Genomic DNA, 14,058 nt, shown 5'->3' on the forward strand with positions numbered 1-14,058 from the left:
GAGTGGGACTTTTTAGTGGAGGGTTGGATGTGGATCAACCTCTGGCAGCGGCCCCTCCCACCGGCCTCTCCTGGCTCGCTCGGTCCCGCCACACCTCGCTGCAACCCGGCTCACGGAACTCATATTTCAGTAGGAAACCATTAATGCCTTGTTTTAATCTGTAGGGAGCGCACAGCAGGTCAGTGCTGTGTAATCCGTTTGGGTCAGTGGTGCAGAAACTCTGCTTGAGAGGGTTCTGGCATCAAAACCCTTCATAGGTAATATAAAGTACTCCTAAACTCAATTGGTAAAATGATTAAATAAAACACCTCCTTTTCATGGAGGTGAAAATACTGGAGGAACAACCAAGAAAGCAGTGTGCTACTACTATAACTTTGCAGTAAATTGTGTTTATTGACATCATTTCTTTATAAACTTAACAAAAAAGAAAGGGGAAAACGTGCTTTTACAATATATTTTCAAAAAATGCTATTTCTTAGATCAGTTTCCTCAGTTGGAATAACTGAAATTAGAAAACTGACATGCAACCGCAAACAACAGGAGGGAAGACTAGAAATACAGCAACTGGTGTATAATTGCAATGGCTGCTTCCTCCACAGCCACACCCAGACATCCATAAAGCTGGATGTTACTTAAACATTTTAAGGGACAATCCCTTCTAATTGTCTCTGAAACTTATTGCATTTATGCAATTTATGCACATGTGTCTCCTGTAATGACTCATGAGATGAGTCAAGAAGCCAAAGAAGTGTGAGACTGGGCGAAGCACCGAGGGCCACGCTAACAGGCTCCGTCACCAGAAGATTTTCAAGGCATTCCATGAGACGCTGACCCAAAGCTTGTCCTCGCAGCACAGCATTTCAGCGGACAACGCCGGCTTTGTCTGCTCACAGAGAAAGAGGGCAGACAGAAGGGGAGAGGGAGAAAGAAACTGCCCACATACAGAACTATAAAAGGCACAAATAATGGTGGAAGAGGGGAGAGCAGAAAGGGAAAAGGGCAAGGGAAGAATGTGGTTCCTTTACAGGTCCGTTATCTACTTAAGTCTTCATCAGGCTCTGGAAGAATCTAGTGCAGATCAGCTGATGTGAGAACTCTTTGCAACTGAAAACCACATGATCTTTAATGATCAGATGGGAAAACAAGGTGCTTTTAAAATTAAAACCTTTATTTAAATTTCGCGTTGTCACATGTTTCTGGGTAGTAGTACTGTATCTTTGAGTGGAGAACCAGAATCACTCCCCTCTCTGCCTGTTAACTGTATTTTTGCATCTGTGTGTTTTTTCCCCTGTCCAGTTCGTCTGGTGTTTTTGAAGGGAGAGCAGCTACCAGCTGAGCAGTCATCAGTGATTTATGAATCTGCAGAGGGTCAGAAACAGGAATTAGGCTTATCGCTGATAAGAACGGCTGTGTTTGAAGTAGGTCAAGGTGTGGCAGGTTAGCTTTGCCCTTGACTTGTGAATATTTTTCCAGAGTTAATCTCCATGTCCAACATGTGTCTCTGAATGTGTCCACATCAGGACCACTGTTACTATAAACATGACAGTTCCTGTAATCGGTTTTCCTCCAACCTCAGTGGTTTCTGTTTCACAGCTGTTTTTTCTGCTATCATTCATTTAATTGTGTCTCAATTGTCTAACTTTACACATCACAGTCATCCAACAGATGGATCTCTTCTTTTCTCCCTGAGGGAGGAAAATGTCACTCGTCTTGTCTACACGTAAACACACTGAAAGGCCAACCCAGCGACAGTCTCTTCACACTGAGTCTGGAGTTCAAGACATTAAAGTTTCACAAATCCTCAGCATTTAGTAAAGAACAAGCTTATTTATTGCTTGATTTTTCTTATATTTCAGAATAATTCATCAACAATCAGATACATATAGCTCAGGAAACCTCAGTAGTAACCAGGTGAAAGTGGGATTCAAACCACCAAACGTCTGTTTCCAAAACCTCTATTCTACAAATGCTCCTAAAAAGAGCATATATGTTAAAACTATCAGAAATGTAGCCTATACAGCTTGTTGCATGTCCATTATTATGACAACTGAGAAGAAAAAAAAAAGTTCCTTTGGGTGCAAAAGCAAAGAAACAACAGTGAAGGCAATATTCAGAAGTAAACGCATAAACACAGACACACACACACAAACGCTCATACGCTCTGAAAAGGCGGCGCCCAGACTCGCCCAAACCGCAGACCTCTATTTGTTCGTGAAGCAGCAGCTCCAGGTACCCAAAAGGAACGAACACACACCTTAGGGTGGGGCAGAGGGTGCTGAGTGTGCTCATGACGCTGTAGAAATATGTAGCCTCTGGACACACACACACACACACACACACACACACACACACACACAGTGTTTAAATCACGCTGAACACCAACCCAAGATGTTTCACAATTCTAAATGTCTCCAAGTGTATTCCAATAATGTGAAAATGTTTTAACATGGAATAGATATCTTGAACTTTACTACTTTTCTTTGTAAATGCTTGTCTTAAATGATCAATAACAGTTGTGCTAGAGTTTACAAATTTGTATGATTTATAATAACTTCTTTTTGTCACATGGTTTAAGTAGAATCAACCCATCAGGTTTTGATGAGTGTATTGATTACCGTTTGGGGTTATTGGTGTCAGTGTGTTTCCAGTAGTGCCGTAACACCCTTTGGACAATTGCACCCACCCCCAGCCTATTTTCCACCTTTATGGTCTGTTCTCGCGGTGTGTGTGCGTGTGTGTGTGTGTGTGTGTGTGTGTGTGTGTGTGTGTGTGCAATATGAGATGGGGGTGTTGCTGGGATGGGCTCTACTGAGCAGGTGTGCTTCAAGGAAAGTGTTTTTCAGCCCAGAGGAAGTTCACTTTTGATTTTCTCCTGACAGATTCAAGTCAGCAGATCAATCTAAAAACAATATTTTAAATCAAGACTTGACAACTGATTGTGATGATCATTTCTTATTAAAACTCCTATTTGGGTACAGGTTGCAAATACACCCACGGAAGGGAAGGAAAAGTGAGTTCAAAAGTCTCTGCTAATAAATTTACCCTGTTATCCTTGAATCGTCACACACTTAACACACCAGTACATCTGAATTAACCACAGCTCGAGGATCCACAAAAGAGTTTCCCCCTGGAACGGCTTCTGTTGGCAGAGGACCATACATTAAAGGGTGGAACTAATTGTTAACTCACATGCACACGTACACACACAGGCATCAACACAAACATAAATAGTGAGACTTTTTTAATGGCACATTCAGGATTCTGGCAGAGACCTCCAAACCACTGTTGTTTCAGTGCTCCTCCACCGCTTCATCATTCCCTCTGGCTCCGCTCATTGTGGAGAGTGTAACAACCGCACTGTGCCTCACAAAGATCTATTTGATTCCATTCATTGATAACGTAACACAAAGAATGCCGATGCCATTGAAATATGTAGGTGAGAGTGTTGTAATATTAGGAAAAATATCAATATTTAAAGTCAATGTTTGTTTTAAGTTGATAAAAATCAATTAAACAGCTTCAACAAAAATAAGAGCGTGGGTGACTGATTTGATGAATTGTTCTCAGGAATGAATAAATAAATAACTCGGTCGCCCTTTGAGTTTATCTGATCCGAACCGAGTGTCTCTGCACCTCCCAGCGAGCCCTTTACACATCGAGACACTGACAGCTGAGAGGGCGCCTCCAGCTCCAAAACCGGTTTGTCGAGGGTCCAAACAGTAACAGGGAGTACTGTGCAGCCCCAGTGTGTGTTTACATGTGTGTTCGAATCTGAGAAGACAACAAAGGCAGACAGAAGCCATTTATCAGAGACCTTTTCGAGCAGCCTCGGGCCATGCATACCATCCACACACACCCACAAACCCGCACACGCAACAATACACTCAGGCTGTCATTTTCAGCCCCATGCGTCGGTTCTTTAGGCACTGATCCACTGTCTGGATGGATCTGTGTGCTTATCGGTTGCACAGTAGCACGAGATCACTCCTCCAGAAATGTTTCCAGTGTTAAAAAAAAACACATTCCCCACAATGAAAGACCTAAGAGGTCAAAAGAGAAAGTTTCCACCTTGTAAGTGTTGATCTGAGTGGAACCCTCCCTGAGTCAATCTTGGGTCTCCAGTTAACAAGCGCTTTCCTGCCTACGCATTATTGTGTTATGTTGGTTACTTGTGATGCAGGAAGGCTTCATATACAGCCATTTGCCAACAAAATATATTTAAGAAAACGTGCTTTCTTCATCAAAATCACATTATTAGTCAGCAACCAAGTGCACTCCAGGTAATGTTCCCATGACAAACTGAGTTCAGGCATTAATAATCATTAAATATTTATACTATATGTGAATAAGTGTGTTTTAAGCCACATTTCAAAGGGGACAGTTTTTTACTGTTGGTTATGTAGTTGCCTAATAAATATCTGAACAATAACTGGATGGATTTCTATGAAATTCAGTGCAGGCATTCATGTCTACAGTAAACACTATAATGATGAGCTGCACGATAAAGAAAAGCAGAAGCGACCCGAAAGCAGGAAACACAAAGAGAAATTCACTCCACAGCTTAACTTAATCCTTTTTACACAAACAAGTCAGGAAACAATGTTATACCTGGTTGACAGAATGGGTTTATGTATCAATTAGTCTTTTTTTGTTTTCTGTTTTCTAAATACTTTTTATCTGCTTTGTGGGTTGCACGGTCACCTTACGTTGAGGATCCTCAGTTTGAGCCTGTCTCTTGCTTGCATGTGTTGGACTGGTGACCTGTCCAGGGTGTTCCCTGCCTTTCACCACAGTCGGCTGAAATCAGCTTAAGATCCAGAGCTGCATGAAAGGGTAACGAAGATTGTTGGATGAATGGATCGTCTTCATGTGAAAATCTGCCTGTGACTGTCAGGAAGATTAATCAGACATCGTCCTGTGTCTGCATGTCCCAGGACAGCGGGTGTTGAATTCCAGCTAATACAGTCAGCTGCTTTTGTTTGGCCTTCGGGAGCTTTGACTAACACCCCAAAGAGCCAGTTATTTCCCAATAATAAAAAAAAAAAAAAATATCCGTTTTGTGTGTGTCTGTATGTGTGAGAGAAGGAGAGATCACTTTGTTAATGCAACATTTTCACGACTGGCCGAGGAATCCACGCATTTCTGGGCGCTTCTCGAAGAAAAAGTCCCAAGCAAGTGTGATAAATCACAGTCTGACTCCGACACACATGCAGCGATGTAGGTATGCACACCTGCAAAGTGAAAAACACAACACAAAATGACAGACAGCGAATGTGTAAACACACAGACACAATGCAGATGACATTTGGTCTTCACACGAGGTGCATTTAGAAGTACGATGGAAGGTTATTCAGTTACATGGAGAATTGTTCTTATCTTCAAGTCTGCTTCGACTTTAGTTGTATCTTCATGGCAAGAATGAAAGAATCTTGAATTTTGAAATACCATTGTAAGCCTGGATGCCTTCGCAACACCGTGCAAAGAAACAGCCACAAAGAAAAGAATAAAGCTACGTAAAACTTTTGTCGCAGGAAACAACCTCCAAAGTTTCAGCTAATTAAATACGATTCATTAAGTATATTCTCGGAATATGTATTCTAGGTGATTTAAAAAGATGCAGGAAAAAAAAAAAGCTCATCGGCATACTCAGGTGAGGATTCAGAGCAGAACTGCAGTGTGCATAGATGTGAGGAATGAGTCTGAACATGCCGGAGAAGAATGAGAAGAAAAAGGGAGAATTCAGATCCACAATGCAACACCTCACCGCGCCACACCCTGTTCTTCCCTCAGACGTCTCCTCTTACCCACTCTCACTCAGCCATCTGTCAATCCACAGCTCTTCACTCACTTACATGTTTTTAAAAATCTACTGCATATTTTTTCCACATTCCTGCCGTGTTTTATATTTCATGAATCACATGCTGATGTAGATCATTAAGAATTGTTTATGTGACTCCAGGTCTGATTCACAGGAAGCCGACGCCTTTAGTTATGAACACGGTGTTGTTTCATGTAATAAAGAAAATGCGCATTGGTTCAGTGTCTGGCAGATTATGCAATTCTTTGAGATAAAAGCTAAACACACACACACACACACACACACACACACACACACACACACACACACACACACACACACACACACACACACACACTAAGTTCTTGTCATCTTATGCCACTCGTCAAATAAAACCCTGTGAATCACTTCCTGACTGAACATGACCAGATTAGCTGACCCAACCTTTATTTGTCTAATTCCTTCTGCCTCTCCCACAAACTGGCACTGGCATGAGCTCAAAACACACGCGCGCGCACACACACACACAAACACACTGGCAGGAAGTGAAAACACACCCTCTGGTGGGCTGCAATCCAATTTCACCTCTTGTACTTTCCTTTGGAAGCATCCTCACTTGACTGCATTACTTCTGGGTTACAGTCATGGTAACAATAACATTATTACCACTGCTACAAACGAACTCTTTGATGACTCCAGCTTGAAACAGAAGTTTTTATTCACACACATACAACACACTGCAGTCCAACTACTGGAGAAAGTAACAAATGTGTGTTCTGAACTTGAAACCTTGAGAGCTCTGCCTCCTGTTTGTGCGCAGCTTGTCTTTATTGAATCCACCTGCTGAGTAGTGATAAAGACTGTGGATTGGAAAAAAAATAGAACAAAAGGATGATGCTATGCTTGGAATTTATACCCCAGAATAGCGTTAACCTCTTGTTCGAACTCTCCTCTTCAGCAGATTGTATGAAGTCAGTCTGCTTTTCCACGTCAACAAATATCACCTTAGTGATTTCCGTCCAGTAAGGCTGACCCGTGTTACCCTAGGACCTACTTTTTGAAAGTGTTTCATAATTGGCACTTGGTGCCGAACAGGAAACGAGGTTAAACACACTGAGATGTACAACTCATGACCCTCACGTCACTGCTGAGGGTGCAACAGGCCGACTCTGTAAAGCTAGATGTGGTGTGTTGTTTTACTGCTCCAGAGGAGTGAGGACATCTGTGAAGGACGCCACACACACACACAGTTCCAGGGTTTGACAGTATGTGCTGCCCTCTACTGGTTATACTTGGAGATTTGCCAGGAGCAATAGCAACCAAATTCCTGCATAGGTAGTAAGTAAATTACATTTGTTATTTTCAAAAACATAAAGAAAAAAACAACAAATAAATTTAAAAAAAAATGATGCAGCATTCTCAAACACAGTTATGTGCTTTGCTGGACATGAAAACCCTGGAAATATTTAAATACTCCACATCTGGTTGTGCATATTCTATTGTTTTAGGAAGAGGGGGCAGTTTCATGGACAGCTGGATGTCCTTCTTCCTTTCTACACTTCGAAAAAAAACAAAAAAAACAACAAGAGCTAAACTCTTCAGAGGCCAATAAATAAAATAATAAGACCTGTCAGCATCTCTTCATGCTGCCAGTACACACACACACACACACACACATGCATGAAACACAACTTAGGTAATGCATCACCCACTCAGTCATAAACTCCAAGCTCAAACTGAGAGGAAATACAGAGATGTAATCCTTAGTCTGGTATCAAAAGCACCGTCCACTTAAAAAGTAGAATTTTGAGGTAAATGAATGAAATTCCTGACGCGGGAAGCGCTTTAGGAGCATTGGATCAGTGACAACTGATAACTTCAGGTCACAGATTGCTCTCTTCAGGTAGTTTGGTGAGAATGTCCACTCCATCAGACGTGATGACCACCGTGTGCTCGAACTGAGCTGACCTGCAGGGCAAAATACACAAATACACATAAATACAATGATAATATCAGTGAAGATATTCTGATATTATGGAACTGAAGGGAAAATAGTCGAGCTCTCCTAAAAGGTTTAAAAACAGTCTGACCAGAAATCAGAAGCTCTTTATCACAAAACCAAACACAGAAAAGTGAATCTGTCGATTTGTGACGTTGCAAAGTCATGAGCGAGGATTGTGACTCACAAACCCACAGCTGTGATGTTGGTACCTTTTATCATCGGCAGACACGGCGGTCCACTTGTCCTTCATGATCCTGAACTCTGTGGATCCCTCCATCAGTATGGGCTCTACAAATCAACACATGATCAGCCCTCAAACCACGATCACACCCAGCGGCGTCTTCATGCACACTTACCTATTGTGAAAGACATCCCTTCATCCATCGTCATGTCGTTGTCATTCGCTGGGGGAAAAAAATTATCATGAGCCAAACCCAGACAATTATAGAAAGCTTTCTGTTTTGACAAGTACCTTGTTTGGAAACATATAAAACAAATGTAAAACAAAAATAAGCATGAATAAAACATACATGGGAAGTTGCTACTCTATAAAAAAAATTATGAAGAATTTTTAAAAGTCTTGAGATCAATTAAAGTACAATTTAAAAAATCTAGAACTGCAGAGTAAAATACAAACATATATATTATATCAAGACAGGTATTCCGATTTAATAGGTTTTGTCAATAATAATTTTACATATTTCAGCTCATCTGTTGGGAGAACATATTACACATCTACTTAAAAAAAAGCAAACATAACTCTGAATGCGTCATCACTGGATTGGACTCCTGATGTGTTTTCAAAGGGAAAAATGAACTGAACTCAGTTAGGCTTCATTGGTTTATCCATCACACTGCTGACAGGTTAACTTTGAGGAAATCCCCTGATTCCAGATGGCACCACACTGTGGCAGCCCACTGCTTCTAATATGTGGAGGTGAACTACGAATAGGAAGGATAAAGTGCAGAGAAATCACTTCCGCAGGGAGATCATTAAGCTGCACTTTATTCTTCTTACAGTGTAAAATAGGACTGTGACGTACGGGACCCGGACTTACCGTGGTGCCAGATTTCAGGGTGGCAGTGAAAATAGGAGCCTATTCCATGTCCTATGAAATAAGGGCTCACTCTGAATCCACTGGCATGAGCTATTTCACTGCAAGCAGTAGAGAAAGTATTACTTTGCAATTGAAAAAAAGAATGTAATTATGTAGAGTGTGTGTGTGTGTGTGTGTGTGCACCGATTGTGTGTAGTTTGAGTGTTTCTGTACCTGATAGTGTTTCCTATAACACAAAGCTGTGCACCTGGTCTGCAGGCAGCGATGGCCTCGTCTCTGCAACGCCGGGCTGTTTCCACCAATCGCTGGCCTGCCTCATCCACCTGACCAATCAAGAATGTTTCTGAGGTGTCTCCGTGGTAACCGTCCAAATACACCTATGAGGAAAAATGGAGCAGCGTCATAGTGACTGATTACAGCTGCAGAGTATGGTCCGTGTGCGAATGTGAGGATTTTTTTCCCATGTGCTGAGGCTTGAACTTACAGTGACGTCCACGTTGATGATATCTCCGTCTTCAAGTTTACGACTGCAAGAAACAGGCATTTTAAAAACGAATGACGTGAAGAGAATCCCCCAGTCAAAAACGTAAAGCCTTTACCTACCAACCATCAGTCCATAGCATGATTACAGCCCAGATTTTAAAAATACAGTGCTGTGCACGATTGTACAATCTATTTATTGATATGAAAAGACATGACATGAAAAGAGGAGATTGAAATTAAATGTATTTCAAAGTCCCTTGCACTCAATTTCAGTAAAAACACAAAACAACAAAAAAGAATTTATAGATTTAAGCGACTAACATTATTTTAAATGTTGCTTCTTTCCATTATAAAATTCATTCTATCACCTGAGAGGAAAATAAATGCATCAAAATACCAAATACATATGATTTGTTGTTATTTTTACAAGTTCTGGTGGACTGTATGACGATGCAGTGGTTTGCATTCCCGTCCTATAATGGAAAAGTCCCCAGTTTGAGTCCAGTGTGATGGAAATGAATGGTGCCTGCATTCTGCTGCCCTGCTGAGGTTGGCAGTGATGCCACAAAATGTGACTGTGGCCGTGCTCCCAGGTTTTCTGCAAGCAACTGGTTTCCCTCTACAAATAAATCATGTGTCTGTGGATAGGTGGTCTCTGTAGATTGCCCGTAGATGTGAATATCAGTTTGTGTAGCTGTTTGTTTGTGCTCTGTGAACTGGTGACCTGATCAGGGTGAATCCTGTCTTTACCCACAGTCAGCTGGGACGAACTGAAGGAGCCTCGGTTAAATGAAGCAGTATTGAAAGATTTAAGCAATTTAAGTGCTGGTGTTAATAAACACAACAAATACACAATAATAAAAGAAATACAGTTTCATAACACTTGTTAAGGATGAGGCTAGATTAATATGTTTGTGTTTAAGAGAAAATTTTGTTCATTTACCTGTCGGGTATGCCATGACACACTACGTTGTTCACAGATGTACAAACGGACTTGGGGAAGCCTCCATATCGGAGAGGGGAAGGGTAGGCGTTGTGTTTGATTGTTTCCTGGTGCACAATAAAGTCGATCTCATCTGTTGTCATCCCAACCTGGCAAACACAAGTCATCACAGTCGAGTTGTGTTTGATTACATTTTCGCAAACACAACGTGGACTTGGAGAGGTTTTGTCATGCTTACTTTGAGGCTGCGGCCAGCTAGAAGCAGCACATGCCGGGCCAGCTGACAGGCTCTGGACAGGCCTTCGATTTGCTCTTGGTCCTTGATCTCGATGTAGTCTGGCCATTCTGGGACTACTCCAGTACCTACATAGTCAGGTCGCATTATATGCTACAGCCACAAGATAAAACAGACAAGATTTTAAAAGTAGAGCTTTAAAGTTCAAGTTACAATTTAGTGATTACGCCCTCAACTACGTTAAAACCAAAAGACTAAGATTAGTGTCTACACTCTAATTCTCCTGAAAATTTGATCTAAAAGAGAGTATTATACTAGAAATAAAGACAAGAAAATAAATCTTACATCAGCTGATTTGGGATATATTGTCAAAATACTGCACCTTTGGTACTGCATAGGCAGGCCGAACCGTAGCGGGTCGAACTACTTTGTTGGAGTTTTTCCATTTCCTCCAGAAGAATCGTCGATGTTGCTGAGACAGCAGCACTGTGGGGGGCGTGCCGCCTCCGAGACAACAAACTCTTCGCAGAAAACTGCTCAATCCTGGAGAACAGGAAAGAAAAAATATTCCATAAATGACTGCAAATAACACCCAAAGCATTAGTTGAATTGCTCCAGGGAAACTTTACCTGTTGCATGTTGTCTCCTTACTACATAAACTCTCCCTTTGATTTATTTTGTAACTTTGAAATTCTAGTTTGGCTTTTATTTAGTGAGTTGTTCACAAGTTTATGAATCCCATTAATCCCTATGCATTCAATTTTATTTGATCACATTTAACCATTTTCAGCATGTTCACATTTCCATTAGTTCTGTTTATATTTTATCTACTTTAAGTGTTTTTTTAACCCAGTTGTCTACCCGATGCTGATCATTCCAGTTTTTATAAAACTGAGTGAACTTTAAGAAGAAGAGTGTTGTTGTTATTTGTCGAGCTCACGTGTTTTGATTTATTAGTATTTTTTTTTTTCATTTTGCAAATGATTCTTACTGGTATAACCTACAAACCGGTCAAGTTAGACTGATTAACCTCTGGATAGACAGACAGGAAGGCGTACTACCATGAGGCAATAGTGAATTATTTGTTTTGAAGAAAAAAAAAAGTGGTTTAAGTTATATTGCAGTCAACTTGTGTACTGAATGAGTTACGACAGCATGCTATCATTAGAACTGTTTCAAGACATAATTCAAAGAGAACATTTATCTATTTAAAGGACTCATCTGGAAGTCATGCAGTACAAAGTTAGCTTCACGCTAACAAAACAGTTCATTCACTGAAACATATCGGTGCGTTCAAGTGTGGTTACTCTTTCGCTTCCACGTTACCCAATATATGTGGTAGTGAAAACTCTTTCACAGCAGTGTTTCGCAGTAAAACAGAAAGCTTTATTGTAGTACCTGCTCTGGCTGCCAGTCCCGCACCGTAGTGCGCCGCCATGATTATTGACAGCCGGTCACGTGTTTGTGGAGTCACGTGGTGCAGGCTGGCTCTCGCGCGCACAGTTCACCAGGTTCTCGTGAAAAGTCCCGCAGGGCAGCAAGACCCTCAGAAACACACCAACCGTGCACTGCGCCAGTGCTCAAGTTTGCAATATCTACGAGATTTTATTGACAATATGCAGAAAATTAAAGAGACACGTGAAAACGTGTCTCTGTGCTAACTGCATGCTGCTGTACTTGCTAAATATTTAGGGTTAAGTGTTGTGTGACCCTGTGCCATCATTGTTTCATTTTTAATTCAAATGTATTTTTGTTTGGCTTTCTGTTTTTGTTTTGTTTTGTTTGTTCTGTGTTTTACGGCTTCTGTAGTGTTTACAGGTGAGGAACATATTTCTTTTACAAATGATTCATATGTCAATTAATTTGCAGGACCAAATTACATTTTTCAGATATTGAAGATATTGAGATTTTTTTTCTTCTCAAAATTGTGAGGCAAGCTCAGATTTTTGAACCCCACCTCAAGAATTCACCTATATATATACTTATAAAAAATGAATAGTAATACAACCAAACAACATTTTAAAGTGTGCACCCTAAAAAAAATGAATGGTAAAAAACAACCCAAATTGGTTTATTTTTTAACTCAACAGTTAATCAATACTGGACCAGCTCAACAGTAGTTATTTTTACCCAACAAAATGAGTTGGTCTTTTTAACCCAACAGATGGGTTTACACTACAGATTTAATCCAATCATTGAGTCAAATCAGTTTTAGTCCGGGTCGATTCTACCATATGATTGGGTTGAATATTGTGCTCATTTTTTAAGCCAAATGTTGGATCAAATTAATTTCAGCCCTGGGTCAATTTTACCATATATACTGGTTGAATGTGGCCAAATTCTGGGTCAAATTAACTACAATTCCGTGTTAATTCAACTAAACACATTGGTTTAGTCTTCCAAAAATTTGGATTCATAGATAAATTAAAATAACTCAACCAACAGATCCCCCTTCTCAGCCTCGCTGGTAGTGTCCAACGGAAGGGACAGGCTCTTATAGTTGGTACCAGCTTGGCCATAGGAGTTGTTGGAAGGTGCCACAATTTGAGGACCAACTACCTCCGGGGCTCCACTCCAGATTTTTCTGTAAGGGGGGGGGGGGGGGGGGGGGGGGGGGGGGGTCTCCCTCAGCCTTTGTCACTCCTGTGGCGACCACAAGGCAGTCATGCTATTTTACCCATAGCTGGGGTGTTACGACATGCAGAGACAGAAGTCGAACCAACAACCTCCCAATTGTAAGACGACTGCGCTCTCCACTAAACCACAGCCGTCCCAACAGCTGGCACTGCAAACGTTATACATAGTGTAGCTAGCGAGCTACACACATTAGCTAGCTATTTGGTTAACACTAACTACATGGAGGGCGCTCGCTCAAGCATATTTTTCTGTGGATGACATTACATGATGATATGACGCTGCACAGTTGTGTGAGTTAGTTATGTAATGTAAATAAGCACAACCCTGTACTGCATCAGAGAGCCAGAGGAACACTTCTGTTCTTCTGTGTTGCAGAGAGAGAAGACGGAAGTGACACACAGACCCGTTGACAATCCAACAGTGGTCAAAACAACCCATGCGCTGGGTTAAAAAAAATCTATGTTGGGTCTGATGGACTCTGACCCCACACAAGAGTTGCAATAAATAACTCCAAATGTATCATAATAGCCCAAATTAATTGGGTTACCAATTTCATAACCCAGCGATTGGGTTAACAAAATAACCCAACATTTTTTACTGTGTGTAGAAGATCAATTTTGCAGCTGAAAAAATAATTACAGAACCTCATTTTTTTCAAGAAATATCATCATAGAGCATAAATGAACTAATTTTAAAAAGTGAAATTTCAAGCATCTGTCTTGGTGTTGTTTCATATTCTGAGTAGTCAGTAATGTTCAAAAGAGAGTTGAGTCATTCAGTGAGACATTTTGTATTTTCCTACTTAAATCATAAGTAATGTCCTTTTATATGTACTATTCTAAACCAAAATACATTTCTGTTTCACTTTTGTATTCTATTGTATATTTTACATTTTAATCTACT

At 40.8% G+C, this 14,058-nt stretch overlaps 1 protein-coding gene across 2 annotated transcripts; it reads right to left on the bottom strand.

Annotated features, from left to right (window-relative positions):
- Nucleotides 1-6,497: 6,497 nt before the first annotated feature.
- On the bottom strand, nucleotides 6,498-11,965 carry metap1d (methionyl aminopeptidase type 1D (mitochondrial)). Of its 2 annotated transcripts, none has more exons than XM_030114976.1 (10): nucleotides 11,917-11,965; nucleotides 10,901-11,061; nucleotides 10,522-10,646; nucleotides 10,284-10,432; nucleotides 9,342-9,384; nucleotides 9,071-9,234; nucleotides 8,858-8,955; nucleotides 8,156-8,203; nucleotides 8,009-8,087; nucleotides 6,498-7,765 (listed from the first exon to the last, which is right to left on the bottom strand). In XM_030114976.1, the coding sequence occupies exons 2-10, from the start codon at nucleotides 10,962-10,964 to the stop codon at nucleotides 7,681-7,683; spliced, it is 855 nt and encodes a 284-aa protein (XP_029970836.1). In that variant the 5' UTR covers nucleotides 10,965-11,061; nucleotides 11,917-11,965; the 3' UTR covers nucleotides 6,498-7,680. The 2 variants fall into 2 exon arrangements, with proteins under 2 accessions (XP_029970836.1, XP_029970835.1); XM_030114975.1 differs by having other exon boundaries at nucleotides 10,522-10,671.
- Nucleotides 11,966-14,058: the final 2,093 nt, after the last annotated feature.

This window comes from Salarias fasciatus, chromosome 18 (genome assembly GCF_902148845.1).
Source record: "Salarias fasciatus chromosome 18, fSalaFa1.1, whole genome shotgun sequence".
NCBI classification, from domain to species: domain Eukaryota; kingdom Metazoa; phylum Chordata; class Actinopteri; order Blenniiformes; family Blenniidae; genus Salarias; species Salarias fasciatus.